Source organism: Sebastes fasciatus, chromosome 21 (genome assembly GCF_043250625.1).
Source record: "Sebastes fasciatus isolate fSebFas1 chromosome 21, fSebFas1.pri, whole genome shotgun sequence".
Taxonomy (NCBI): Eukaryota; Metazoa; Chordata; class Actinopteri; order Perciformes; family Sebastidae; genus Sebastes; species Sebastes fasciatus.
Genome location: NC_133815.1, coordinates 12,199,487 through 12,226,448, shown reverse-complemented (window position 1 = coordinate 12,226,448; position 26,962 = coordinate 12,199,487). Strand labels below are relative to the sequence as shown.

General features: G+C 41.2%; 1 protein-coding gene across 3 annotated transcripts in view; it reads right to left on the bottom strand.

Moving 5' to 3' along the window:
• Positions 1 to 294: 294 nt before the first annotated feature.
• c21h8orf34 (chromosome 21 C8orf34 homolog) overlaps positions 295 to 26,962 on the bottom strand; it is a 73,250-nt gene continuing 46,582 nt past the window's right edge. Inside the window, exons 9-15 of one of the 3 annotated variants that reach the window (XM_074622000.1) lie at positions 25,352 to 25,437; positions 25,150 to 25,223; positions 16,508 to 16,634; positions 11,626 to 12,116; positions 8,598 to 8,694; positions 4,182 to 4,220; positions 295 to 3,371 (exon numbers count right to left, since the gene is read on the bottom strand). In XM_074622000.1, the coding sequence (XP_074478101.1) occupies positions 3,364 to 3,371; positions 4,182 to 4,220; positions 8,598 to 8,694; positions 11,626 to 12,116; positions 16,508 to 16,634; positions 25,150 to 25,223; positions 25,352 to 25,437 (922 nt within the window). In that variant the 3' untranslated portion in view covers positions 295 to 3,363. The remainder of the gene's footprint in view (positions 3,372 to 4,181; positions 4,221 to 8,597; positions 8,695 to 11,625; positions 12,117 to 16,507; positions 16,635 to 25,149; positions 25,224 to 25,351; positions 25,438 to 26,962) is intronic. The other 2 variants (XM_074622001.1, XM_074621999.1) reach the window with 2 other exon arrangements.

Below are 26,962 nucleotides of genomic sequence, written 5' to 3'. Positions count from 1 at the left end.
GGCGGCAGCTGTGGTTGTCAAAAAACACCAGAGTTCCGTCTCTTTTCTTCTACACTCTTTGGCTGAAATCTTTTTTTCCCCCAACTTTATTGATAAGTCAAATACAAACAATAACATTAGTAATGTATAAACAAGTTCAAAGAACAAAAAGAGGAGACAAGAAGCCTGGGAATTCATTGATGACTTAAAAAAAGAATAAAAATGTGAAGAAACATTCGGTAAAGGGATTGTGCAAGAAGTGTTTTTACATTCAATAAACAAAAGAAGTAGAGATGTAAAAAAAATTATGCACACATGAACATTGAAACAAAAGGAGGGTGAAAAGAAGTTATATCATCCAGGTTCTGTTAGTTTCAATCATAATACAACATGACTTTGTTGGAGCACTTTTAATGCTTTGATGGGATATGAAATTGATCCAGTTATAAGTGCAAACACAACAAGAGACTAAAAAAAACACAAGATGAAATAAAAAATACAAGTTTATTATTGAAAATTCAAAAGTGCAAGACTGTAACCTACATAAATCCCCAAATTCTGCCCACTTTGCTACAGATGAGCTCTCAAAACAGTGCTGTGCTGTAAAATCAAAATTGCAGGTCATGTGAGTCCAGCACCTGGGAACCAGAAAGACTTTATGCAACACATTGTAAAATAAACAGCTGTAAAACTAACCATGCCCAGATATTCAGAAATACTATTTGAATATTCACAATTTTAGCCATTTGTTCTTTAGTCACATTTTTAATAAATTGTTCTAATACACACATTGTGGCTCAACATGACCACAAAGTGATTGAGAAATTATAAATTATTATTTATTAGCAATCAACAACATATCTCATGAAGCTTTAATAGGCAATGGCTGCAAATCCTCCTAAGTGTAATGTCACCCACCATTAGTTTGCAGTCATGATATTGTAAGCATTATACTGTGTATACTGTAGGACTGAAATCAACAGCCAGTGTTTGATGTTTCTTATTAATCATCAACTCCCCAAATGATATGAGGTTAACAAAATACATGCTGAAGACCGGAGTAATAGTACACCCACCGTTCCAGCGGTGCAGAACAGCTCATGTGTCAGCATCCGCTCTGTAAACAATGACACGTCAAACTTATACTGTTTATTTTGGCTTTAACTACATCTATGATTGTTTAGTAGGCCTACTACACATTTTGTAAAACAAAGTGAGCTCCTTCAGTGGATCGAAACTTCTACCGTGGCTTCAAATGACAGCACAGAGCAACACTTCAACTTTCATGTTGACAAATTTGAAGAAGTTAACAGCTAAAGAACAGAGGAGGCCAATTTCCTTAAGAACAGGCAGTTCACTTGAACACAGAAAACAAAATCCAGGTTGTGGATTTTCTCTCATAGTCAGAGAAATTTATAGCCGAAAAAAAATGTCTGGACGAGTTGGGCTTTTCATTTCAAGCAGCGTAGGATACTGACTTATATATGCCCTCAAAGCATACCTCTCTTCCACCATAGATTTATTTGTGCTGTACAGTACATCAGGATAAATCCCAGTCTGTTCAGTTGTAAATTAAGACCTGGGTCAGTCTGCTGACCTTTGATGGTGGTCCGGATCTCCCTGTAAGTACAGTGACGTCTGCCGCTGTTCCTGGGTGGCCCTTGCAGTTGCTTTGAATGGGCCTGGTGTATAAAGCCTACACAGTAAACATACTTTAAGATGATATTGGAGTATTGATGTTATAAAACTTGATATCTCTTGATTCTACACGACATATGTGACTGATACAGATAATTATGTATGAGAAGCATTTAATTGATCATCTTTGGACTCATCATTAAGAAGTCATATGGCTATAATCTGATATTTGATGCAAGTTGTGGCGAGAAGTAGTGGTCCCACCATTTCATCTTTATAAGTTGTGACATACCGAGACATTGAAAGATATACACTGAGGGGGAAAAGCATCAGAGCGCTGTCTTTGTGTGACATCTGTGGTAGTCATTTTAAGTCTTCATCTTCAACTTCTTCCAGAACTCCTTCATGCCTTGATATTTTGCGGACATAAATGAAAGACTGGTGGAGACATATGAACTCAGGGAAAATATTGATAGTATAAACGTAGAGTCAGTGCGCTGGTGATCTGTGGAACGAGAACAGATGGCAATCACACTCCCCAACTCCAACAGAAATGGGATATGAAATGTGAAAATTGTAATATGCAGTGCAATACATTTGCCTTTTCTGACAGGAAATATAAAGATTGTATCAAGTCACCGCTGTGACTCGATTATGCCATGTCCTCAAATTCTTCCCCAGATCTTTTGAAACCACATCCCTTTCCAATGAGCACATGATGTGCTGGAATACACGGGACATTCATCCGCATGCCATGTTTCACAGGATGGGGTTTCAAGTGATTAGTCTTCTCACACATCCTTTTACAGGAATCACCCTCAGAGAAATGGGAGCGAGAGAGTTAAGTAGTTTGTTGACCACATCCCGAGAGACAGACTGAAAAGTTGGGTATACTATACCGCAAAACTCAGCAGGGTTCGAACGGAGGGATCAGACTGTGTCAGGCTGGAGGGTGTGTCCAAATGTGTGTGTCTCTGGAGCCGACGTCGCCTGTGTAACACTCAGACAACCACAGTTTAACCAACACATGCCCAGGCAAACACACACGAGCGATGTAGTCACGGTCAGAGCAGCTTTCTGCGTCTCTGTCAGCACCACAGTACGTGTTAGAGACACAAAGTTACATGGATCATGTATCTGGGAGAGACTGGATTAAACATAGCCTGTGTTATGACAGCTTTACTCATTTAAATAATGACTTCAGTGTGTTTTTTTTAATGAGACAGGATGACTATTTGCATTTGCGTGTTAAAATTCATACGAATACAAAATGAAGCACATGACATTAGGGTCAAAAGAACGGGGGACATGTGCACCAAATCATTTTAATTAATATAACAGCATTCCTTGTATTCCCTCCACAACTTGCAATTGGAAAAACACTACATCTTTTAACAGTGCATATCAATAAACGCTTTCTTAACATGGGTGTGCTGCCCCGCTCATAACGTGAATATGCACTAGAAAAAGACAACAAAATGCATCCGTTTCTGGACTCCACATGGAAGTGCAATAGCATGCTATAGAGCAAACAAAAATAAATGTTATATTCCATACTCTGAAGTAATATTTTTGACATTTTATCATACAGTTACAGTACGTCTATGAAATATCTGTGTAAAAAGTATACAATCTTTTTTTTTTCTCTCCATTCATATGAATTATAAAAATAATTGTCTCTGTACACATATTCAAAATGTCCAGTGGTTTGCATAATAGTTTGATTGGATCTCTGGTCTTCCGTCACTATAGGCCTGTGAAACAAATGAAAGACAAAAACATCAGTCTCCTAGAAACTAAAATCAGACACATTTGACCGCTAATAAGAATAATAACCACTGCAATTGCTATGAAACATTTAATATTTGAGCATGTCATAGACAAACATGAGGTGGAAAATGAGGCCTGGTGCTGCCCAGAGTAGGTTCCAACGACTATATTTCACAATAAGTTCTGGGAGAGCGGTGATTGGGGTGACTTAAGCAGCGAGCTTTGAGTTTGGTTGCCGTGGCGATGTTCTGGCCTCTCTGATAGCCAAGCAGCAGCAGCAGCCTGCTCTCAGATCTCCCTCCAGACTGGCACACTGGCACTGGGAACTGTGGGCACCTCCAGAGCCACAAGAAGGAGAACCGCAGACAACCTCAAACCAGACAGACTTTCTCCTTCTCCCAAATGTTGAGGCTGAGAGTTGACGCTGTCTGCTGCGTGTAAACTCAGAACCCGAGTGACTTAATGGAACTGGGCAACGGCGTTCTCGTCTCCACACATGGCCGGCCTCCACCAATCGCATTTCAGAGCCACTGTGCCCTCCATTTAGCCTGTGACGGTAATTGAACGGATCATAAATGAAGGTGGAGGCTTCGACAGTAAGTCACCCATTGGTAGTTATGTTGTGGCTCTAACAAATGAGGTCATTGACAGACATTCAGGCTCTCTAAACTTGAGGCAGCCGCTTACAATAGCAAAATTGGTTTCTGGTGACACGAAATGAGACAGCACATTCTGAGGCGAGTCTGTCTCTCCGGGTTTCAGGCTCTGACGCCTCTAACTGTTCAAATTCTCACCTGAAAACACAGATCTCTTATTGGCATCTCGGGCACCACCTGTGGAAAAATAAAGACAGAACATGTGTCAATGTGTCAGCATGATGACTCTTAAAGAATAGTTCCATATTTGGGGAAATATGCTTATTCACTGTCGTGCTAAAAGTTTTATGACAAAAACGATACAACCCTTATACTGTACCTGAAGCTACATCCAACAGCCGGTTAGCTCAGCTTAGTACAATGACAACTAGCCTGTCTCTTTCAAAAGTCTAGGCTAACCGGCTGTAGCTTCATATTTAAAGGGATAGTTCGGGTGTTTTGAAGTGGGGTTGTATGAGGTTCTTATCCATAGTCAGTGTATTACTTACAGTTGTTGACGGTCGGCGTGCCCCCAACAGACAGGAGTACCGACACCGGAGCAAAGCAATACAGTGCTGTGGATGGCAAAAAAGTGTATTTTAGCCACCTAAAAGAAAGGCTCACCTAAATAAAAAAATGGATATCCGTTTAAGTGTACGCTATATTTAGAATATTTTCACCGCTTTATCTTGCCTTCATACCGCCCTATCCTTCTCCTTTCCGACAGGGAACTGATCTGAAAGTGAAACTTACCTATGCTCTCTCCAAAGCCAGCAGGCTCAGATGACAAACAGTACTGATACGTTTCACTTTAAGTTCAGTTCGCCGTCTGAAAATATTCTAAATATAGCACGAGGATATTGATTTTTTGAGGTGAGCCTTTCTTTCAGGTGGCTAAAATTGCCGTTTGTCTGCCGTCCGTCCACAGCACTGTATTGCTTTGCTCCGGTGTCGGTGCTCCTGTCTGTTTCTTGATGCTGGGGGCATGCCAACCGTCGTGAGCAAGAAAGTGAATAAGCATAACAGTTAATAATCTACTGAGTCAGTTGCACATACTTCTGTATCTGAAGCTACATCCAGCGGCCGGTTAGTTTAGCTTAGTACAATGACAGCTAGTCTGGCTCTCTCAAAAGTCTAGGCTAACCGGCTTCATATGTAACAGACTGTATGAGAGTGGTGTCAGTCTTGTCATATAACTATCAGCAAGAGAGTGAATAAGCATCACAGTTAATGCTCTATGTTGCACATACTTTGATTTTTGTCATAACTGAGGCTAATCCATAGCTTTACATTTTTTCATCAGAGTTTTTTTAAGCCCTGTGACTGGTGTATATGCTCAAATGGTCGACATGTCTGCCTGTTTCAACATCACTTATGCTTCTGCAATAACTGATTGTGATTGTCAATAGATTAATGACACAAACTATCTTTACTGTAAATACTGAATCCCATAAGCAGTCTTGACAGGTGTATAATGTAACCTACAGATTTACTTTCACTGTACAGTCCATGTCTAATGTGCTGATCCACATCCATAAAGGACAATGGGGTTCGGAGTAAAGGAATGAGGACAGACTTCTTTCATCTCCATTGCGGTATGTGTGGTTGTCCCATTGTGGAAGTTTATAGAATAACAGGAAATAGCTATGGATTCTTTCCCCCCCCTTTATTTAGCTCTCGCCATACACTTGGCGCCAGCTCACACACATCTGCTGTGATACTGGGAAGAGGGTGTCACAGCGCTAATGAAGCGAGTCCCATATTCATAGACACACATGCGCAAACAGTACAGGTACGTGGACAGACTCAAACACTCAGAGCGAACCACTTCATGGACAAACATGTTCTCACTCTTGACATTTTTTCATCTTCTTGTCAGAAGAAAGCAATTTTGATTTGATTTTGAGTAATTTGGAAAACTTAGCCTTGAAGTAGAAGATTTATCTGATTGTTATTCTGGTTCTTCTAGTTAAAAAAAATAAATCTTAGTGGTACAAACAGAGTGTTCAGTTGCCATTATGTAATTCAACTGTATTATTTCATAGGTCAAATGACCGCTGAAAAGACTGAAAAATCAGATTAGGGGGGCAAAAACGCTCTCTGAAAACAAGTTTAATCTCTTACCTTGACTAATGCAATCAGTCACACGTTTAGTACACACACTTACACATGCACACACACGAAGACATACAAACCAGATTTCAGTGAACAGTCCTGTGGGCCCTCTCTCACGCCAGAAAGTGCTTTGTCACATCTTGTGGCTCTTTGGTTTTTTCCCTGTCAGTCTCTCTCTCCCTGTGTCTGAGCCGCCTCTAATTCAATGTGTGCCTCATATCCTTTCTCAACATGCCAACACCGTTGCCAAGCCTTAGAGCAGGCCCCCAGGGGCTATTAGGAAAATGTATCCATCTATTTTGCAAGATATAAATTTTGGCAAAACAACGACCCTCTGGAGGAACTTGTCGGAGGGGTTATATTTCCATGTGACAACCATTTGCCTGCTTGATCTTTTGTTTGACTGGAATTCTTGTGTCATAGCGTCAATGAAAGCTGTCTTTTTGAGTCCCACGTGCACTTGATTTTCCGTTTGAGTAGCTGATGTTATGTTTACTGTGAAAACAGAGCTGAGTTAATTTGAGAACATTTCTGAACTAATGGCATATATAATTTTTGGACTCGTTCATAAAATTAACTTCAGAGCTGCCATTTTTGCCCCAGTAGTGGTAGGATGGATCTAAATAAAGCAATGCCAGTCACTGGTTTGGCAGTTGATCCATCTGTCAATCCAACGTGTTGGTACAGAACAAGATATCTTGGTAACTACAGGCCAGATTACCATGAAATTTGGGTGATAGGGTTCAGAATTTTCTCCTTGACAAACACTCTGGTCTGAAAGATCTTAAAATCTATCAGGTAGATTTTCATAAAATGTGAATTTGTGACCTTTTACTAGACCAAAATTTCTATTCTTATTACTACTACAGTATGGGTAGATTGCCATAACAGCCACTGAGCACATTCGTGTTCCCCAGAGGATGATTTTTTAGCACTGAGGACTGTCTTTCCACTTCCAAGCTTTTCACTCTTGCCATCCAACTCTGTCTCACGGGAAGGCCACATTACATGGACATTCCGCAAGTCATGAGTACGCATTTTAGCCTTTTCACAAGGCATTTGTACACCGCTATTCAAGCGTCATTTGTACGCCACGCAACTAAACCACGGTAACATCCGCAGTTAAGTTCAGGCAAAGAAACCACTCACTTAGGTTTAGGAAAAACTTCATGGTTGGGCTTAAAATAAGTACGTAAACTAAGTAAAATACATATAGAAACAACGTAACACAACTACGGAAAACACATCGCAAACGTCATTAAAAAACATGTGACAATCGTCACGTGACCAATGTCACTAATGTAACTAACACCGGCCTCGAACACCGGTCTCCTGGTTAAAAGTCATGTGTTTGTTGGACCCATCCTCCTCTCCACCCGCCATAAGCGGTCTTTCTCGCATTTTATACTACGTCACTAGCTCTTACCGTAGCATTCATACGCAGATGCATTTACATTGCAGTCAGTACAGGATACATGGCGTACAAATGACACACGGAAATCAAGAAAGGCGTACTTGCACGCTAAACGCCTTGCGTATTATTGTGGCATTCATACGCCTTTTCATGCAAATGGACTGCGCCATCCCTAGGCAAAAATATCAACTTTACAGACCAGATCTCATTATAATCTAATAATTATAGTCTTGACATGAAATTTGTATGGTAATAAGTATAAGTTAATTCTTATTTAGACCAGTTTAGTACAATATAAACCCATACAAACATCTCAGAGGATCAGAGAAGTGACACCATATGTTAACTAATGTTAAGAGAGCATAAATTTGACATTTTGTTAGTGGACCTCAGTGAATTGAGACCTACAAGCCTCTGACGATCAGATCATACTGCCACAAAACATCCATGTGATTTATGCACCAGAGCATTCAAGGAGGTCTGATCTGATTCTGTCATGTTCAAAGCCAGAGTAATATGCTGCACTGTATCCCAGCCAGACCACTACTATGACTGGATTTATGACTTTAAAGAACTGTCCATGTCTATCAACTAGATCTTGATGGAGATATATCTCTTACATGATGCCAGGAAAGGAAATTTTACATGATGTTTCCCCCCTATGAAACTCCCTCAGGATTTCACCCAACTATGAAATATGGAAATTTTCATGCGTCAGCTCCATCTCAAAATTTTACAAGGGATACTTGCACATTAATCTTCACTTTTTAATAGACCTGTAGCCACTTTAATGCGTTAGCTACTCACTGTGGCTAAGTGACATTACAGTAATGAAATGAAACTGTGAGGAAGGTAAAAACATTAGAGGGGCAATTTGTCAAATTTGTGAACTGCAGATTCCACTGAGAGCTTTTGAGAAACTCTCCAGTAAAGGGATACTGGATGAGGAGATGATAAACAATCAAGTGAAGGGTTTAACAATCAAATGAAAGGTTTAAAATAGAAATAAAAGACAGACGGAAGAAAGGGAAAGGTAGGTCACTCACTCTTATCCTGTTCAGGAGGCTCCAGGATGTCACTGTCTGTGTCACTGGGGATATGCCAAGGCTGTCGTATAGCCTGTAACTGCTGGTAAAACTCATCCTGATAGAGAAAAATAGAGCAGAAATGATGGAAGACTGTGTTAACTCATAATCTGTGAAGATAATGAACAGAGGAAAATAGAGATATCAGGATGTTAATTTATCCATCTGTTTGTCTCTCTGCATGTGTCTTATTCAAGGTTTTTTGGTGAATGAAAGGAAAACACATGTACAGAAATATATATATTCAGTCCAGCTGCAAGATCTCAATCACCAGTTTTAGATTTCAAACATCAAATCTTAATATTGTTACATATACATATTTTCTTTGTCCTGTTTTAGGGTGCTTTCACACCTGTAGTTTGGTTAATTTGGTCCGGACCAAGGGGAAAAATAATACGTTGTTGTATTTTAGTTCTGGTCCTGTTCACACTGACTTTTTACAAACGAACCAGAGGAGTAAACATGAAGTTATACAGACTGACGGGTAACTGACTGATTGTCATCCTGCATCATCAGGACCCACGTAGGGAAATTACATTTTGGTGACTGACAGAAGTTTCTGCAGAACTTTAATGCTTCTGACGTGGATATTTATGTTCTTTGTTTATAAGCATTAGTATTATTAGACTGCAAATCGACCGCAAGTTATGATGAATAATGGTAGAGACAACAAAAGCCCCTTTGTGCACTCCCAGACGACTGGCGCGAATGTCGGGGAGTGCACGGACATGCGCATGAGGCGTATTACTGTGTGATCACACACTTTTTAATGGAGTCGGACAAAAGCACAGCAGTTTTAACAGCTTTTGACCTATTGATCAGGGTAAATAACCACGCTGACGTGCATATAGCCTATACATGGCCTTATAATACAGGTCAATAATATCAGCAGTGTTTATGTTGATGTTTTAGTTTAGTAATTTATCTTTTGAAATTATGCTAAAATCGCATATCTGCTATCATAAAATCCTGTGGTTGGTTTGTTTGCTTTCACACCAAAAACGAACCACACCAGAGTACGCTTGGAAGTGGACCGAGACCCACCTTTTCAGGCAGACCAGAGTTTGATGTTTAGTTCGCACCAGAGTTAGAATTAGTTTTCACACCAGCCCAAATGGTTTGTTTTAACTGAGCCAGGTTAGGTGTGAAAGCACCTTAATGCTCCAATGGTATTACGTGAGAAGTGGCAATGACACCATGAAAAGTAGGGTCAGAACAGGTAAAAAAAACCACAAAATTCCTAATTAAACTTTCAACCGAAGATGTAAAAAACTGACAAAAACAGGGCAAAGCATTAATAAATAAATTGTCCCATGCTTCCTAAAAAATACTTTTTTGTCTTCTTATTTTTCTTACTTTTTTTTGACCACACAAGTCGTCAAGAAAGACAAGATCACAAGCATCTACATCTTTTCTGTACGTCCAGTATTTAAAAGGGTTCAGCATTCTTTCCCTCTCTAAACAGGCCTCCTATAGTCCTTCTACAGGGGACCAGGTGGTCCCAATAAAAGCAGACTGGGTGCACTAGTGTTTTTGGATAATCTCACTAGGTGTCAACTAGCATAACTGTCAAAGAGTATACTGAGGGACTGCAGAATTCCTGCTCACCATTAATAAAGCCTTCAAAAAGGTCTCGCATTTAACAGCGTCGCTGTTGAGTAAATCATGAAAGGAATATAAGAAAGAAATCCCATTGAAAGTGCTCCTTTTATGCCAGACTCATTTTTCCACAATGAAATGACATCCTACTGTATGGACCTCCATGACTCTCCATTAAACCCCACATGAAGTGTGTGAGTGTGTGTTTGTGAGGGTATGCACATGTGTGATAGTGTGCTCAGTCTTTCTGTGTCAAGGCTCTCGTGTTCTACAGCCAGCTTTACTTGGGCATTGAGCCTATGTGACACTCAGCACACAATTCACTCTCACCATACGAGAAAAATACAATAAAGTTGGAGCGATTTTCAAGTTCATGAACCGAAGTTTATGACGATTGTACTCTATGTTTTACACACTGTGTGTGCACTTGATCTATTTCATTGCTAGATAAATCGTACATGTGGGAAACAGCTAAAATAGAATAAAATATATACATAAAATATGTAGAATTTGATGCCACACCATAGCCATGGAAGATACTGTGTCAATTAAAGGAATAGATCAACATTTTGTGAAATGCGCTTATTCGCTTTCTGACCAAAAGGTAAATGAGAAGATCAATACCACTCTACATGTCTGTCCATTAAATATGAAGCAACAGCCAGGAGAAAGTAAGCTTAGGTTAGCATAAAGACTGGAATCAGGGGGAAACAGCTAGCCGGGCTCTGTCCGAAAGTAAAAAAAATATATATATATATACAAAAAACAAAGGGAAAAAAAGACAATTAGTGGTTTTACGGGAGGTTACTGTATGTGCTAGACTGTTTTTGTCGAGATACACTAATTAACAGGGGTCTTGTTGTCACATGAGGTTGCCTGGCAACCAGCAGGACATAACCCCCTGTGAAACCACAAATTATCATTTTTACTTGACTTTGTTTCTTTTTACAGATTAAACAAACGACATAAAAGAAGTGAGCTTTAGCGGTGCTGGTTGGCTGATTTTGTTACCTTTGGACAGAGCCAGGCTAGCGGTTTCCCTCTGCTTTCGGTCTTCATGCCAAACTAGGCTTAGCTAAACTAACCGTCTTCTGGCTGTAGTAGTACTTACTGGACAGACATGAGTGGTATGAATCATCTCATGTACTGTAACTCTCAAAATGTTAAAATACAGCACTGTTACTCACTAAATTAACCACATTTTTTTAAATTAAGAAACCCTGTGTTGGAAACAATTGAGTTTGTGAAGGCAATGCTGCCACAATTCAACTTCACCTCCTCCTCATTGATTATTTTCATATATTAGGACACCTCATGCAATATTGCTAATATGACCTCTGAAAAGAGAGCAACAAAGGTGTTTTTTGATGATAAAGGTTTCGGGTCTTACCTCAGACAGATAGGCCCGTAGGCTGGCACCAAGGCTGTCTGTAGTGCTTAGCCCAGGAGGGGTGAGCAGCGCTCGGGGACGTGTGGGCTGACATGTAGGCGTCACAGGGCGGCTCCGCGACCTCCTGAAGGTCACCTCTTTATGAGCTCCAGGGTTAAAGGTGGAGCGTGTCAGTAAACTATTCGGGGTCAGGGGCCTGCTGGGCGTTCTGGGGGTTTGAGTCCTGCTCCCAGGGTTGCTGGGAGATTGAGTCCGACCCATGACCAGGGAGGTGGGCTTGGGGCTGAGCAGAGGGAGGCCCACGCCGCAGGGCTTGCCTGAGAGGCTGCCAGCCGGAGACTGGGGTCTAGAGAGCAGGCTGGTGAGAGGAAGCGTGTCGGGTAGCGTTCTGTGGCGCAGAGGGGTGTGGAGCAGACTACTGTGCGGGTTATTGGCGCTCCGGGTGGTCATCTTCCCTACTTCTGCCAGCTTGGCCAGGTCCTTCTCAACCTCTGGAGGGAGAAAGGGGAGATAATCCAAGTCAACATCCAGATTTCATATTTAAAATACACAAGAGTCAACAGACATAGTCACTGAGAGAGTGAGTTAAATCCTATTTGTTCCCCACACATTTAAATGACTGTTTTTATATGTATACGACTAACACAAATCCCAGAAAACTCTTGTAAATGAACTAAGTGATTCCAAGATAAAGTCAGGCTTATTTTTTATTACACATTCACAGGCTGTGCTATGAGGTTAGTATGTGTCCTACAAGACTGATGATTCACAAACTTTACTGAGCATTAAAGTGGGTGAAACTGCTCCGTTTAATCCTTCTTCTGGGCAATGATGACAATATTTATAGGCCCTGTAAATTGTGGTGAATCCAGCTTCCTCTGTCAGAAAAGCTTCCAAGTTGATATACAGTAAGCACAGCAGGGTAAAAAAAATGTTCCCGTTCCTGACAGAAACTCATTTGTTTGCCTCACTGGTAGTCTCAAAAACATTTCTGTTTGTGAGAGAAGTGACGCTGCCAACTTCTGCGATCAACATCTGTGTCATTTTTTCCATGTTTTATGCTTTTGTTAAAAATCTTGGCAAATCGGAATTCAACAAACCAGTCTGGGAGTTATCATTTCAGAGGGATAATTTCAGGAATGACTCATCAGGGGCGAGTATTTCGGGAAAACTGCATACGTGTGACGTTAAATAAATAACAAAAGGAAGCATGACGAGTGTGTCGCAAACCTTTACTTCCTTGTTTTTGAGCAAAATGTGCTTTTCCTCTACACAAACAGCATTTTTCCAACGCAAAAATGTGAAGCATATGCTCCTACTCACTGACAAATATCCACGCACAGCCGAAAAACGTCTGCAATACTTTTGAGACACAGTTGGATGGAAATCTATTCCAGACTGTTTTGTACACAATTCTTCAGGGATCAAAAACATTTATAGCTCTGACATGCATAATTAGATTGCTGTTTCTGTGCTTAATCAACTCTGATTGTATGGAGGCCAACCTTTATAGCGAGATGCAATGCAGAGCACATAACTGCTTAGTGCCTTGCCCATGTGCTCAATAATCTGCATGTGTGCATTGTGTCTGCGTTGCTTTAACCCTGGAGCGTTCTACACATGTTAGTTCTCTAAATAATAGAAGGAAAACTAAAGATACAAGTTACAACTTGGCCTTTCTTGGCCTGAGTCTGATTGAAAATTGGAGGTAATTAAGTTTGTGAGGTGTTCAGGGCATGTCATGACATCAGTTTGTGGCAGTGGCAGGACTGCAGGATGTAACATTACAAACCATAGAGAAGCTTTGGTTGATAGCCTGCATGGTGATGACCATAAGTCCTGCTGGATGACAGTGAAAAAATTATTATATACAGAAGAAAAATAGGTGTAAACGGAAGTTCCTTCATATGACGTTAAAGCCCATAACCACCCACACCAAGTCTTATTATATTATCTTATAAGTTATATCGTAAACAGGATATCTTATTAGTAATCTGTTCCCCATAAAGTTGATATTTTTATCTCAAGTTATTTACCAGTATAATGATTAACACCACATGTTTTTGTTGTGAAGATCTTCCCCCCTTCTGTAAATGCTTGCTCCGCTCGTGATTTTATTGTAAACCGGTTGTTTCCCCTCACATCCTGGCATTAATGAGTAGCCTATTACAAGCAGCTTTATTTTGAAATTCTATGCAGTGTTTAACACAGAGATACTAGAAGCCATCTCCCAGACACTGATATGAAATGACGGCTCCGAGAGATCAAAGAGGGAGCATCAACATCCATCTGGTATAAACCTTTGATAAGTTTTGATTCAGTAATAAAGACAGGGAAATGAAAGATGGGGGAGAAAATGAGACAGAGAGAGACAGAGAGAAGGAGACAAGAAGAAATAGAAACAGATCTCATCTATTAAAGTCTTTGATCAAGCTGCGGTTGCACGTGGTGAGAGACTACAGGGCCATAGCACGCAATGCAACCGTTCAGAACTCATGCAAACTTTATTAGGTCCCTCCTCTGAAAATAAACGAAAGCGCTAATAACATAGCGCTTGTCTGTAATTCATCTGCAGGCTTAAAACAATACAAAATACTGCCTGCCAGAATAAATTTAAATACTAACCACTGTCCTTGGAAAGATAAATTAAAGGGTAACTTTGATATTTTACAACGTGGACAACAATTTCTGAAATTGGTCCAGTATTGAGGGAGAGTGCTGTAGACGGCAGCTGCTCACCGGATGCAATATGGTGCTTTGGGGCAAGCTGGCACCGTCATTTACATCCACTAAAAGTGCTTGTTTTTGCCATGACAGGCTCTGATTGTTCTTATAAGTGTCTGACATTATTCAAAGAGTCTCGCTCAAGGAGAAGTCTTGTTCGTGTTGCCAGAAGAAAACAGTGGAATAGTGGAATGAGTGCCAGCCAGGCAGAGTTTTTTTTAGATTTTCAATATCATGGCTGAATATTTAGATGATTTCGACAATGTGGATGAGGTGTTTGAATTCGATTGCCGCCCGTATTTATTTGAGCCAGAGTAGACGGCCATTCAGATTTCACAACGAGACTTCTCCTTGAGCGGGACTTGGACACGATAAAAAACAGAACCGATCAAGTGAAAGACAAGAAAAAGGTTTTATTTCTCTGTAGGGTCCTTTCCATAATGTTGTCAGACACTTGTAATAACAATCTGAGCCTGTCAGTGGCCAAAACAACTACTTTTAATGGACGTAACGTCACATTGACGCTCGTTTTGCAGCTGCCGTCTGCAGCGTTATCCCTCAATACTGGACCAATTTTAAAGATCGTTGTCCCCGTTGGTCACTCAGACACAAAAACATGGGAAAATAGGGCCCAGTTGTAAAATACCAAAGTTAACCTTTAAGTATTGATTGATTCTTAGTCTTGTTTACTTCTACTTTAATCAGTTATTTCTTGCTCTAAATCAGGAAACTTTTCTGAACAAAAGTCTTTTTTTAACACCGATGCATTGAGCAGTTTGGCATGTTTTGTAAAACGGAAAAAGGGGCTTATATATGTTCATATTCCCAAAACCAATGCATCGTATCAGTAACAATATAGACCATTTGAAAACAATATCCATCCCTTGGTGAAACTGCATTCAAATTAAACTCTATTTAATAACTTCATTCAATTTCAATTCAATTTAGTCTGCAGTAATCTATTTGTATTAGAAAAAAAAAACACACTGAGCTTCACAGTATCACAAAAGGCAGACAAGGGGTGGTTTCACAACCACATAATTGTGGTAACGATTTAAGATGAAAAGTGAGGCTCCAAACGTGGAAAGTATTAGCAGCTAATAAAGGCTTGAAAGAGTTGAATTAGCTTGTTGAACAGCTTCACTCAACTGCCTGGTGGGAGCCCTCGGCCTGAATATTCAGTAACTCAGCGTAAAACAACTAGAAATTAATGCCATCTGAGGACCTGGGGCAAAACTGAGTGTGTTGTTAACACAAATAGTCCTCTTTTAGAGCCTTCTAAGCACCAGCGTGCTGTTTTGTTGTTCCGTAGGCGCGGAGGGAACCAGTGTATTCAGCGATATGCGGATGAGCTGAGAAGATGGGAGCAGCTGCGACCACTGTCGGGGTGACAGTTATAGGTTCACTAAGTAGGACCAATGTGCTTCAAATAAGTGTGGTATGTGAAGGCGCGTACGAGGTCTTTACACACAGCGACGCTGTCAAACAGAGTGGGAGGACATGCATAAACAAACAAGTGGGCGACACATGATGGTAAATGGCGACATTCCCTCTGGCCTCCTCTGCAGGCTTTCATCTGATTCATAACTGGATACACAAAAAAAGCAGCCTCTGAGTCACCCAGACGTCACATGTGTCAAAAAATGAGCCTCGAACTACATTAGTAATGATTTCCAAAATGCCACGCAAATTCCATTTTGTCAGAGCAAATCAGTCTCCGGCGCAGTTCAGCTTCGATCGCTTCCAAATGACTCAGCAGAGCTGGAGCTATTGACTGAACCTGTCAGAGCTGGAGCTGAGATAAATTCATGGCATGCAAGAATTATTTTAATTAGTTTTTTTTCTATTTAGTTTTGACACATTTTCGCAGGAAGATCAGTTTTTAATTAACCGAGAAAATCCTTTGGCCAAAAGCAGCGCATTCTTTAGCTGGACTCTCCCCCTCCCACACCTCATAAGAGCGCTCTAAACCCCTTTCTAATTCATAAGTCTCTGTAGTTCAAAGTGTGCGTGTGTGTGTGAATGTTTACACAGTCTAGACTAAGTGTTGTATTCCAAAGAAAGTATTTGATGTGACTTTCGTCATTAAAGCCACTAATAAATCCACAGACAAACTTATATATGCACACATACATGCCCACCACACAGAAGTGCCTACCAGCGAGCTGTTTGCCCATGTTCTCCAGCTCTTTAGAAAAGAGGGAGTCACCCAGTAGCAGGCCCGTCTGCCCGACAGAGCTCCCACCTCTCACAGCCTTCAGATCAGCCTCCCAGACAGCCTGACGCTAGTTAGCGAGGAGAACAGAAAAGAGAGAAAGTCACATTAGAAGAAAGACCCTTCAATTAACTCTTTATATAATTTTCAGCTATTGCTGGAAATATCTGAGCCATATCTGCTGGAAAAAAATGGGCCAATTATTATTTTATGGGCTTTAGAAAAACACAAGAAACCACAGCAAGTGTAGATGAAAGCGCAGAGAGCATGCAGTGCACTCTGTTTAGTGAATACGGGACGCTAGACTGTCAGTAGTGGTTCAGGACATTTTTGTATAACTATCAGTAAATCTATAGGAGCTTGTATGCACACTAGTCTGTTGGCAAAGAGCCTGACGGCAGCAAATCTTGCACCAGCAGTTAAGGAACAATAAATCAGCCATTTGGGATGGTGCTCTTAGAGCGTACATACAAAAAAATAAAGATGTTCATATTCCAAAGCATATGGAAGAAAATAAATTCTAAAAAAGCCAGATTGGATCACTTATAGGGGCTGCTTTGGCCTTCCTAGCCAAGTGTATGATTTGGAAAGGGACCTGTTTGACTCAGGTTGCCAAGTGCTGTAATGGCAGCAAGCCTAATCCTCCTATTTATTCCTTTGATGGGACACAAGTGGCCAGATGATCTGTTAAGCCGATGGACCAAGTGCACATGAGCTTCAAGCACAGGTGAGAAATAAAATCTGTCAGCCATAATTCCTCCTCCTGTAAAGTTTGGTTTACACTAGACGTAACTAAGTTATGATACGGCCGGTGCCAGCGCTTACATCATTTGATGTGCTACGCACTTAATGAGAGACAGAGTTGACTTGACAAAGTGCTGACACAGCGTAAGGCTCTGGGAGATCTGGTGATATACATACAGTGCAGCCATCCAACAGCATTTAAAGACAAACCTGGGATATAGCAGGCTACTCATTTTATGATTTTCAGGATTCAAAGTGGACTTAAAAGTCTGTTTCCAAAGAGGAGATAGGGTGAAAAACAAGTAAAGTTGCTATCCCCTGATAAATGACAGAACATGATTCCCAGGGTCCGTGGCATTGATCTCTGCGACTGTCAGATACATGAGGCGTTCTGTGGCAGCAGAACCACAACACCACAAGCCAATCCTTAATTACAGCCCTCATAAAGAAGCACGGCGGGTTGAACATTACAACTGAATCCCCTCCCCAACTTTATGTCTCTCTCTTTGGTGGTATCCCCCCGAATCCAACAGCATGACATCATCTTGTCCGTCTCTCTCTCTGGGTCTTCTCAGCTCTGGCAAACAAGGCCACCAACAGCTCCCTAGTTTAAGTTTCCCGAGTGCATTTTCACAATCGTTATTATGCTGTAGGTCGTTATATCATAAGATGTTACAGCTATAATTCTTGTGTAGCTCCAAGTCAAGGTTTCACCTTGGTTCTATTAAAAGGTCCACTGGGCAAAAACTTTATTGTGGTGCCTTAAAGGGCCATTGTGTAACATTTCAGGGGGATCTATTAGCAGAAATATATTATTCATTAACTATGTTTTCAGTAGTGTATAATTACCTGAAACTAAAAATCATTGTGTTTTCGTTAGCTTAGAATGAGCCCTTCATAAATACATAGGGAGTGCGCCGGGCTTTGATTGCCAAACGGTGGAATTACAACTAACGGGTGCGTCACGTGATGCCATTGGGCACAAACATACTTTTTCCCATAGACTTACATTGGGAAAGAGATGTCTGTAAATCAGCGGATACTCTTTTTTTAGGTAAATCAACTTCCCAGTACGAACACTTGAATAGCCCTTATTTAAATCATTAGGTCCTAAAAGTTGTATAAGGCACTAATAGCCAAATCCAGAGTTATTTCCCTTCCTCCATTCATGTGAATGAGCCCTAGAATGCGGCTGGACAGCGGGCTGGGAGGTGGGGTTAAAGAAAACGCTACTGCGCCTGCTCTATGGGCCCAGTGGACTTGGAAGATGGCCGGATGATCCGGGTGATTTTATACTGGGAAGTCAAGTTTTTTTTGCTTCATGCGCCACTGAGAAACTCTCATAGGAATGAACGGGGCCCCGTCTCAAACGCTGTATCCAGTTCTCTTTCTACATCCATGGGAGCGGGTACTCTTTACGGAGTCCGCCAAGTTACTCCGCCATGTTTCTACAGTAGCACAGAACGGACAAACCAAACACTGGCTCTATATGAAGGCAACCATAGATCTCCAACAGCTTGTGAAACTGCGGTAACGTGAGCAGTTTTGCACGCCGCAGAGTGCAAAACTGTTTGACCGCCAGCCGCCATCTGACTTCCGTTGCTCCTAAAGTAGTGTTATTATGGTAGGAATTAACTCTGAGTGAAGCGAACGGCGTAACCACGGTTTTGCACTTGGTGGCTCACGTTACCGCATTCTTGGAAAGGGAGGAGTGAGCGGAAGGATACTCAGTCGTTTACAATCTGCAACCACACCACTAGATGCCGCCAAATCCTACACACTGTACCTTTAAGAAAGCCCAGTCTTGCTTCATGAGACCAGGTGGCATATGGAGATTTACTCTTATCAGCAATGTCCACTATTTAACATTTTGCATTTCTCCTGCCCTCAAGCTCCTCTGTCCACTACAGGAAAGACTTTACTGTAATCAGGACCATATATCCTGGAGAAGGCTGGTGGTACTGTACAGTCCCATGGACGAGCAAACAAACAGGATATACTGAGTCTGCAAGCAATACACCTCCCTAGATAACATCAATAAATAAACAGACATTACAATCAGATTATGACTGTTGTTACATCAAGTTTGGTGAAGGCATACATATTTACAAAGTCACCTGGAAGATGTCAACATGTACAAAGTACCATATTAAAAAATCATGTACAAATCAGCAAGGCTCTACACAGTACATAGGGGCAAAAAGACCCAAAAAAACAAAACAAAATCGGACTTGATTGCACGCTAAGGAGACACAATGACGTGATGAAAAGCCATTTCCCTTCACCATACATTGTACTATTGTACTTATCAGCAACTATGACATGAGCGCAAATGAGTCAAACTTTTTTTCCTCCTTTGTTTGGATGCTTAGATTGGATGCTTTAATCTACACGGACAAAGAGATGAGAAGGAATGCCTTTTCATCTCCAAAATAAAGAGCGACTGTGATTTTGCAATGACTTATGAGTATCTTAATGTCAGTGGCGCAAAACCCCAGTTGTATAATCTCCCTCCCAGTATGACAAAACTAAAAGACCTAAAAGAGAAAAGGGGAAAAACCCTCTGGTGATGCTTCTGCCCAACTAACAAACAAGGATCTTGTTTCTTGCAAAATTGATTCCATGTTGAGAGCAAACAAGACAGAAAGGGAGAGAGGATGGAGTCTGGAGTTAAATATTTTATAGCCTGCATGTGTGCAGCTATACGTGTGTGGTCAGCAGTAATAATCACCACAATCTGGGGTTTGGTTCAACATGGTCCTCCGCACAACAAGAGCTGTTCGGGATGTGTGCATGCAGTCGCAGACCTCAAACATGGTGTGGGCCCACTGCTGGCTTTGCAACAGTGCAATTGATGGACTCTCTTGTTGTGGTCAGACAGAGTAGCATGGGACTAATACATACACAACAACACACACTGGAGCATATATACAACAATATATAGAAACACTAGGTGAGCAGCATTCATTTCAGATTTTTTAGGCCCATCAGGTCTGTCTCTATATGGTCGTTCACAAATATCTTCCTACGTTTTTCTTAAATTTGTTCTTGAGAAAGGTCCCAAGAAAAGTCTACATCAGATTCATGACGTGCTCTCAAACCGCAGAATTGTTCGCACCTGTGTTCGTATAATAATGAATCCCATAGTCCTCGTAAATTGCAGGCTCATAACTATTGCAAAGCTCCATGAGGACAGCTCTTGGTAGCCTAAAGCGTCCCAAGTGGTACTCGGCACTCTCTGCAAATAGATCTACATGGTGCTGGAAGATGCGTTCCCTTCTCAGGGCACGATGTGCAACATCTTGAAGCAGCAGTAAATATGCAATTGTGCGAGTAGCGCTAGGGTGCCGAAATAGGCCTACTTTGGGTCTATAAATAGCATGATCAATCAGTAATTATTGGATGGCATGTGTTTTCGGTCCCTATTCCGTTTTAGCAGCCATCTTACTAATGGCTTTTTATCTCTTAAAAGACTAAGCTTTCCTTTCGGTAGTATGACTCATCACTACTAAAGCACTTCCTCTAGCAATAAAAAAGATAGAAACAGAATGAGACATATAAATGTAACTGCACTTTTCTAGGAATTCTGGATGACTGCCAGTTTAGCTTTGCAAAGACAGACTGAGACTATATCTCATGAGCTCAGTTTACACTCCACGATGTAGCCCAGCACTGCTTTTATCAATTCAGGTGTGGGATGAGTTGATGTCTGAGTGAAGAGGACAAAGTCCTGGCAGATGGGAGCTTGTCGGCATAAGGATTTGATCTGCACGTTCTGGAGATAGAGAACATTGAGTATTGTAACACTGGGTTGTTTATATTCTAACCAAAACAACACAGGTTTTCATTATACTGAACCTTTCAAACATGCAGGGAGAGATCATATCTCAACAGCACATGGGCATAGGCCACAGTCATATTCTTGTTTAAATCATGTTCAAATGTAAGGCATTATGTACAGTTCATACAGTATTAAACTGTTGATAAACAGAAGTACAAATCTTTCCTCTAAACTTAACTGTGAGATACAAGAGATGGGGTATGTTTTCCATATAAATGGTTCTGCTGTTCCCCTTCTAGCCTGCATAGCCATGGGAGGATATGGGATATGAGGAGTAACACTCAACTTTTAATGAGTTCCTGTTGTTTTGGCTCACAGCACAAATCACCTAATGGCTTTATGGACTGTATACAGGGCTCACAGGCTCACTGGCCCAACCACTGAGTTAGCACAGCCAAGAGCAAACAGGATATTGACAATAACACAGTTATTCAAGCATTACAAAGACAGGTTATGTGACGTACTGTCTTTCCTTCAGTCGTGGAATAACAGCCAAGAAAGAAAATGAAGTGTTGTGCCAAGAGGAGTGCAAATGGGTGAAAACTAGTCAAGGGCAAATGAGAGGACTCTTTGCAGGAACTCATAATGAGAATTAGAGCAGGATTGGAGTAATAATCTTGAAGATAAACATGAGATATGCATCAACAACCAAAAGCCTTCAAACTAGTCGCTATATTTAGTGTAGGGGTGTAAGAAAATATCGAAAATATTGTATACCCACTGTTTTGATTGCATAAAAAAGTAAACTTTTTTTTACTTTCTTTATACAATGACAGTTTATCTAGAATTTGATTTTAAAAATTGCTATACGTCTCCTTGCTTACAGTGTCACAATATATCGCAATATATTGAATTGTTACCTTTGTATCATGTTACGTATTGTGCCAACAAATTCTTACCAATACACAGCCCTCATATTTAGCAGAACGCTCAAAACAAATACTAGCACAGTACAGTACTAGCTTTTAGTTATGACGTTTCTTTAGCACGCTCAGTGAAGGAAGACTACTGTTTAGGTTTAGATACATGTCGGTCGTGTCGAGAAGGTGAAGAAACTCTCGCGAGATGGTTACGGTTAGGATAAATCGTCTGGCAGCGAGTCTCACCAGAGTTTTTGGATGTTTTTGCAACCAGTCCCCAAGCCCCCAGGAAGAGCGCCGGGCTTCGAAGCGAATTTTCATAGTGGCTAAACGGTGGTACTACAACGTCCGTGTCCGTCATGTGATGCCATTGGGCCCAAAAATACTTTTTCTCGTAGACTTACATTGGGAAAGAGACGTCTGTAACTCAGTGGATCATTTTTTTGTGGTGTATCAACTTCCCAGTACATACGCATGAATAGCCCTTATTCAGAGATATTTTCCTGCTCCAGTTCATGTGAATGAGACCAAAAGACCACGGCGGGAGCGAGGGCTAGGAGGCAGAATTAAAGGAAACGCCACTGCGCCTGCTCTATAGGCTTAATGGATGCGGAAGATTGCCGGATGATCCAGCTACTTTATTACTCATTACGGCAGTTGAGCCATTTTGGCTTTGTGTTCCACTGAGCAACTCTCACAGGAATGAACGCAGCCTGCCACCAACGCTGTATCCAATTCTCTTTATACATCCGTGGTACCACCCGCTACAACTTCTTTTATGTTGAAATTAAATGATATAATTGTTGCAATTGCAGGTGATAAGAATTCCAACACAACTCTAACTGTCTTAAGGTAATAAGTAAATAAAGGAAAATGTCATATTGAAAAGCACGCACAGCTCACTTGTTTTATTCTAACAATAATTTAGGGCATAGCATGCATAATTTATTAATCCTAAACAAACCTTTGGAGGAATAAAACTGCACTAGAGCTCTGCTCTAAAATCACAGAGATCTGCACAGATGATAACCATGCATGCATAACTGTGGAGGTGTGGGGAGCAGACTGGTGCCAAATATAAAAAGCCATACAGTGCATCGGCTGAAACTCTGCCAAAACTCCCCTGGAAACAAAAATAAACCATCACAATGGCTCTGCCTTGTATCATACACGTGGCATTGCATCACACTAATTATCTTATTTCTACCATACAAATGAACAGTTTCCCCCGGCAGATTTTATGATGGTAACACCCATACAACTCCGCACTGAGCTAAATTTGATTAAAACGTATCACTTAACACTTACAAAGGAAACTATAGAAGGAGAATTTGCTCTGGCGATTGCTTTAGGAAAGTATTTGTCTTTATGAGGCAATTATCACCTAAAGGCGCTGGCAGAGGCAGGGGGCCTGTCGGACTAATAATGATAACCATTAACAGTGTTTACTTTCCAACATCACCAACCTTTTACTGCCCAAACCAGGGCAATGTACAATGCAAGGCATACTTCATTATTTAACGACAGCCATGCATGATGAAATGTGCTAAGAATTAAAAATGACTTCAGAATTTCAAACCGAGAGAAAGTTGCATGCGTCCTTTCTTTAACACTAATAACCTGTGAAACATGTTTAGAAACAATTGGACACCTTTATACCAATGCACGGGACAAATATATTATGTAGCTAAACAGGTACTGTAGCATGCATGAGATATATTAAATAATATTTTAAAAAAGGAAACACAATCAGCTACAGAGGCCGAGTTATTTCTCATGCTGTATGACTTCAACCTTTGTGTTTTTTCCAAATAAGCTCATAAAAGCATCACATTTTTTCCCATACCGTTTAGTGATTGTGGCCCACAAGCCCCTGAAGGGCCAGTTAAACTAACAAGCTATTACAAATTGCATTTGCCTTTCAAAGACAGCCAAACATTAAAGCAATTAAACACAAAACAGCCACATTAGCTACAGTAGATGACAAGAGACGTTTGCACTTGCAGTTTCCATATGGGACACATTAGTTCCTTATTTTTAAGCGTGCCAGACAGGGCTTAACCTGTGGAGATGTAGTGTGTTTGATCCCTTAATATAAGCAGCTACAAAATAGTGGCTCAATGTGGATGTGAAGGTCAGCGGTAAAAAGGATGTCAGATTTAGCTGGAAGCTGAATTAATCAGCTTAAATCTCTGAGTTAGACGTGTCGCGGTGATAAAACTGACATCATCTATCATCTGGTCAAGCCTTAGCTTTTCACTTTAATTAGAAAATTAGTAGAAGATGGCAGTTTGATGTTAAAACTTCTAACATCAAACTGCCATCTTCTTCTAATTTTCTGTGAAACTGTGCACCTTCTTACTTAGAAGGTGCACAGTTTCTCTACTTTCTGGCTATTTGGCCCAATCCGTCAGACTTCCGACTGCAAGCTTTGATTCAACAGGTCCTTCAGTCTCTGAGAAGTCTGCTCCCAGTTAGTCTGGAGCCTCTCTGCATCTGCTCCACACACGGGAGCAATGCCTCGGCTCCAAACCCCTTTCTTTCTTTAAAACATGCCGTAAAAAAGCCTTGTCTAACACTTAGATTGGGCAATTATAAAAAAAGGTATCGGCTTTTTTGGCGGCGGTAATTATACAAAAAGGTACCGGCGTCTTAGCTGACCGCTTTATTAACAGCATGTGAGTGTCTGCCTGTGTCTGAGTCTGGCGTGTACCACATTAGGCCTCTATAGGTTTCTTCCCTGAAGCATGTGAGGTTATCACGCAAGCCTGCTATTGAACAAAACTGCGTGCACTCCTGTAACCCATAAAATTTAGGCCCTATTGTATAAACCTTCTAAATCAGCCTCGATTGTCGCCATGTCACTAGATATTCTTTTCATTTAGATCGCACACAATCGCCCTGAGAGTGAAGCAAAGTGATATAGGGATATTTCTATCACTTATACAGCACTATCAACTGTTGTGTAAGCTGAAATGCTTGCATAAAGATGGATCAGTTTTGTCCTATTAACAAGAGGCTCGAGGTGGTTTCTCGCTCGCTCTCGGACAATAGAGGCTGCGGAGGAGAGAGCGACGTGGTAATTGATGGCTGTAAAGTGATCTTAATTGTTTGGTGATGGATGTAGGGAGGACACTTACAGAGCCTGACACTTGAGACAAGGCCTCGCATTCCTTCAACCGTCCCGCCACTGTGTCCACCCCGGGCAATGGAGCTGCTCCAGACAGCACACGCACACAAACAGGAAAAAAGAAAAAGAAAAGAAAGGACAGAGCAGAGCGTGAGACCACAAAAATGTAAAAAAAAAATAACTTTGAATTTGAACTGTGTTGTGCAACTTACAGGAGATGTCCGGTACAGCTTGTTCAGATATGTGAGGCCTGTGCTCCTCTTCAGATCTGCCGTCTGATAGACTGTCCCCCTGCAACCTAGAGACAACACGTAACACATTATACACTGCTGTACACATCGGCAGTCAGGTGTGTTTAAATCAGCTCTGAAATCAGCATTCTTCAGCCACAACACTGCAACGCATGTTTGGAAACTGAATGTCAGATAAGGAAAAGACAAGCGAGTCAAAGAGGAAGTGTTTAGTGAGTTTATGATCTGCAAAAACCTGGGATGAAAAGAAGATCATGGAGTTCAGTTTGGGGGCACAAATCCTACAGTATCTCTTCATCGCAGCTTCTCATCCTGCTGGAAATCAAAATGAAATAATCTTTAGCGCAGAATGTTGACATGAAACCAAAGTAATGCATTCACAGATGGTGGTGCATGGATTAAATTGTACACGGCTCACTTGTTTCAGAACTTCACTCTGCTTACAGACGAAGCAAAAACTGGCGCATAGCTTCTGTTTCGCCTTAAATCATTCAGTTACTGTTCTTTATCATGATGCGTTCCAAGCCCCTATAGCTTTTTTCCCCCCAAAGATATCTGTTTGGACTGAAATGGAAGCGGGTCTGGGAGATTTGGCTGTCTCTTTAAGGTACTAAAAGATTTAAGTTTCCCTCAGATAGGAAAGTATACTGTGGGTGAAAGACAAACAGTGATTGAAATACCTTCTCAGCAGGAAGATAAACATGCTACACGTGGCTTTTCACTGCTTTTATACTCGACTCACACACTCTAACATCCGCATGGAATTAAACACTTATTTTTCTAAAGCATATTTCTAACGACTATAAATCATACCATGTTAACTGTAATTGCTTTAGCTCCAAATGCTTTCGCTGCATGCTATTTCCATGTCATCGGCGCAACCATTAGCTGAAGACAAAGGAAAGCAATCCATGCGCTTTTATGGCGCGGCTGCATTCCCTCACAGCCACAGGGCCTCTTGGTTTCTACCTCTACGATGAGGGTAAAAGCAGAACAGAGGTTTTTAAAGTGTATTATATTTCTTTCCTTCTTTATACATCCTCCGTCTTGTCTCTCCCTCTCTTTAATGGCCTTTATAAGACCATTAAAGAGTACCCGAGATGACTATCAGAAGACATTCCCATTCTCTGAACAAAAGCAGCTCATAGCCGCAAGTCCTGACTACCATTCCCCTCAGTGCATTCCTGATATGAAAGCAATTAATTTAATGAGAACTACAAGCCCAAAAGAGGTTTGTGGAGATCTATCCATTTCCTTGGACCGCACCACCAACTGCTCCGGACTGTGCGCAGGATCTGGGATGCGTTTGCACACACGGGAGGTTTTGTGGCAGGAGCACATAGCCATTAAAAGAACTGATCGGGTGCATGAAGGAGGTGGATGAAACGCTGGTGTGACCACAGCTGGAGTCCCGAGGGGACAGAGACATGCCCACAACACACAGGCCACACGGCGCTTTACACTTCAACCGACCAGTTCAGAGACCAGAGGAAGTGGCGTGTTTCCTGACCTGCCACACAGGCTGACTGGACTATTTGGTGGCATGGACGAAGCAGAGGAGAATGGTGTCTA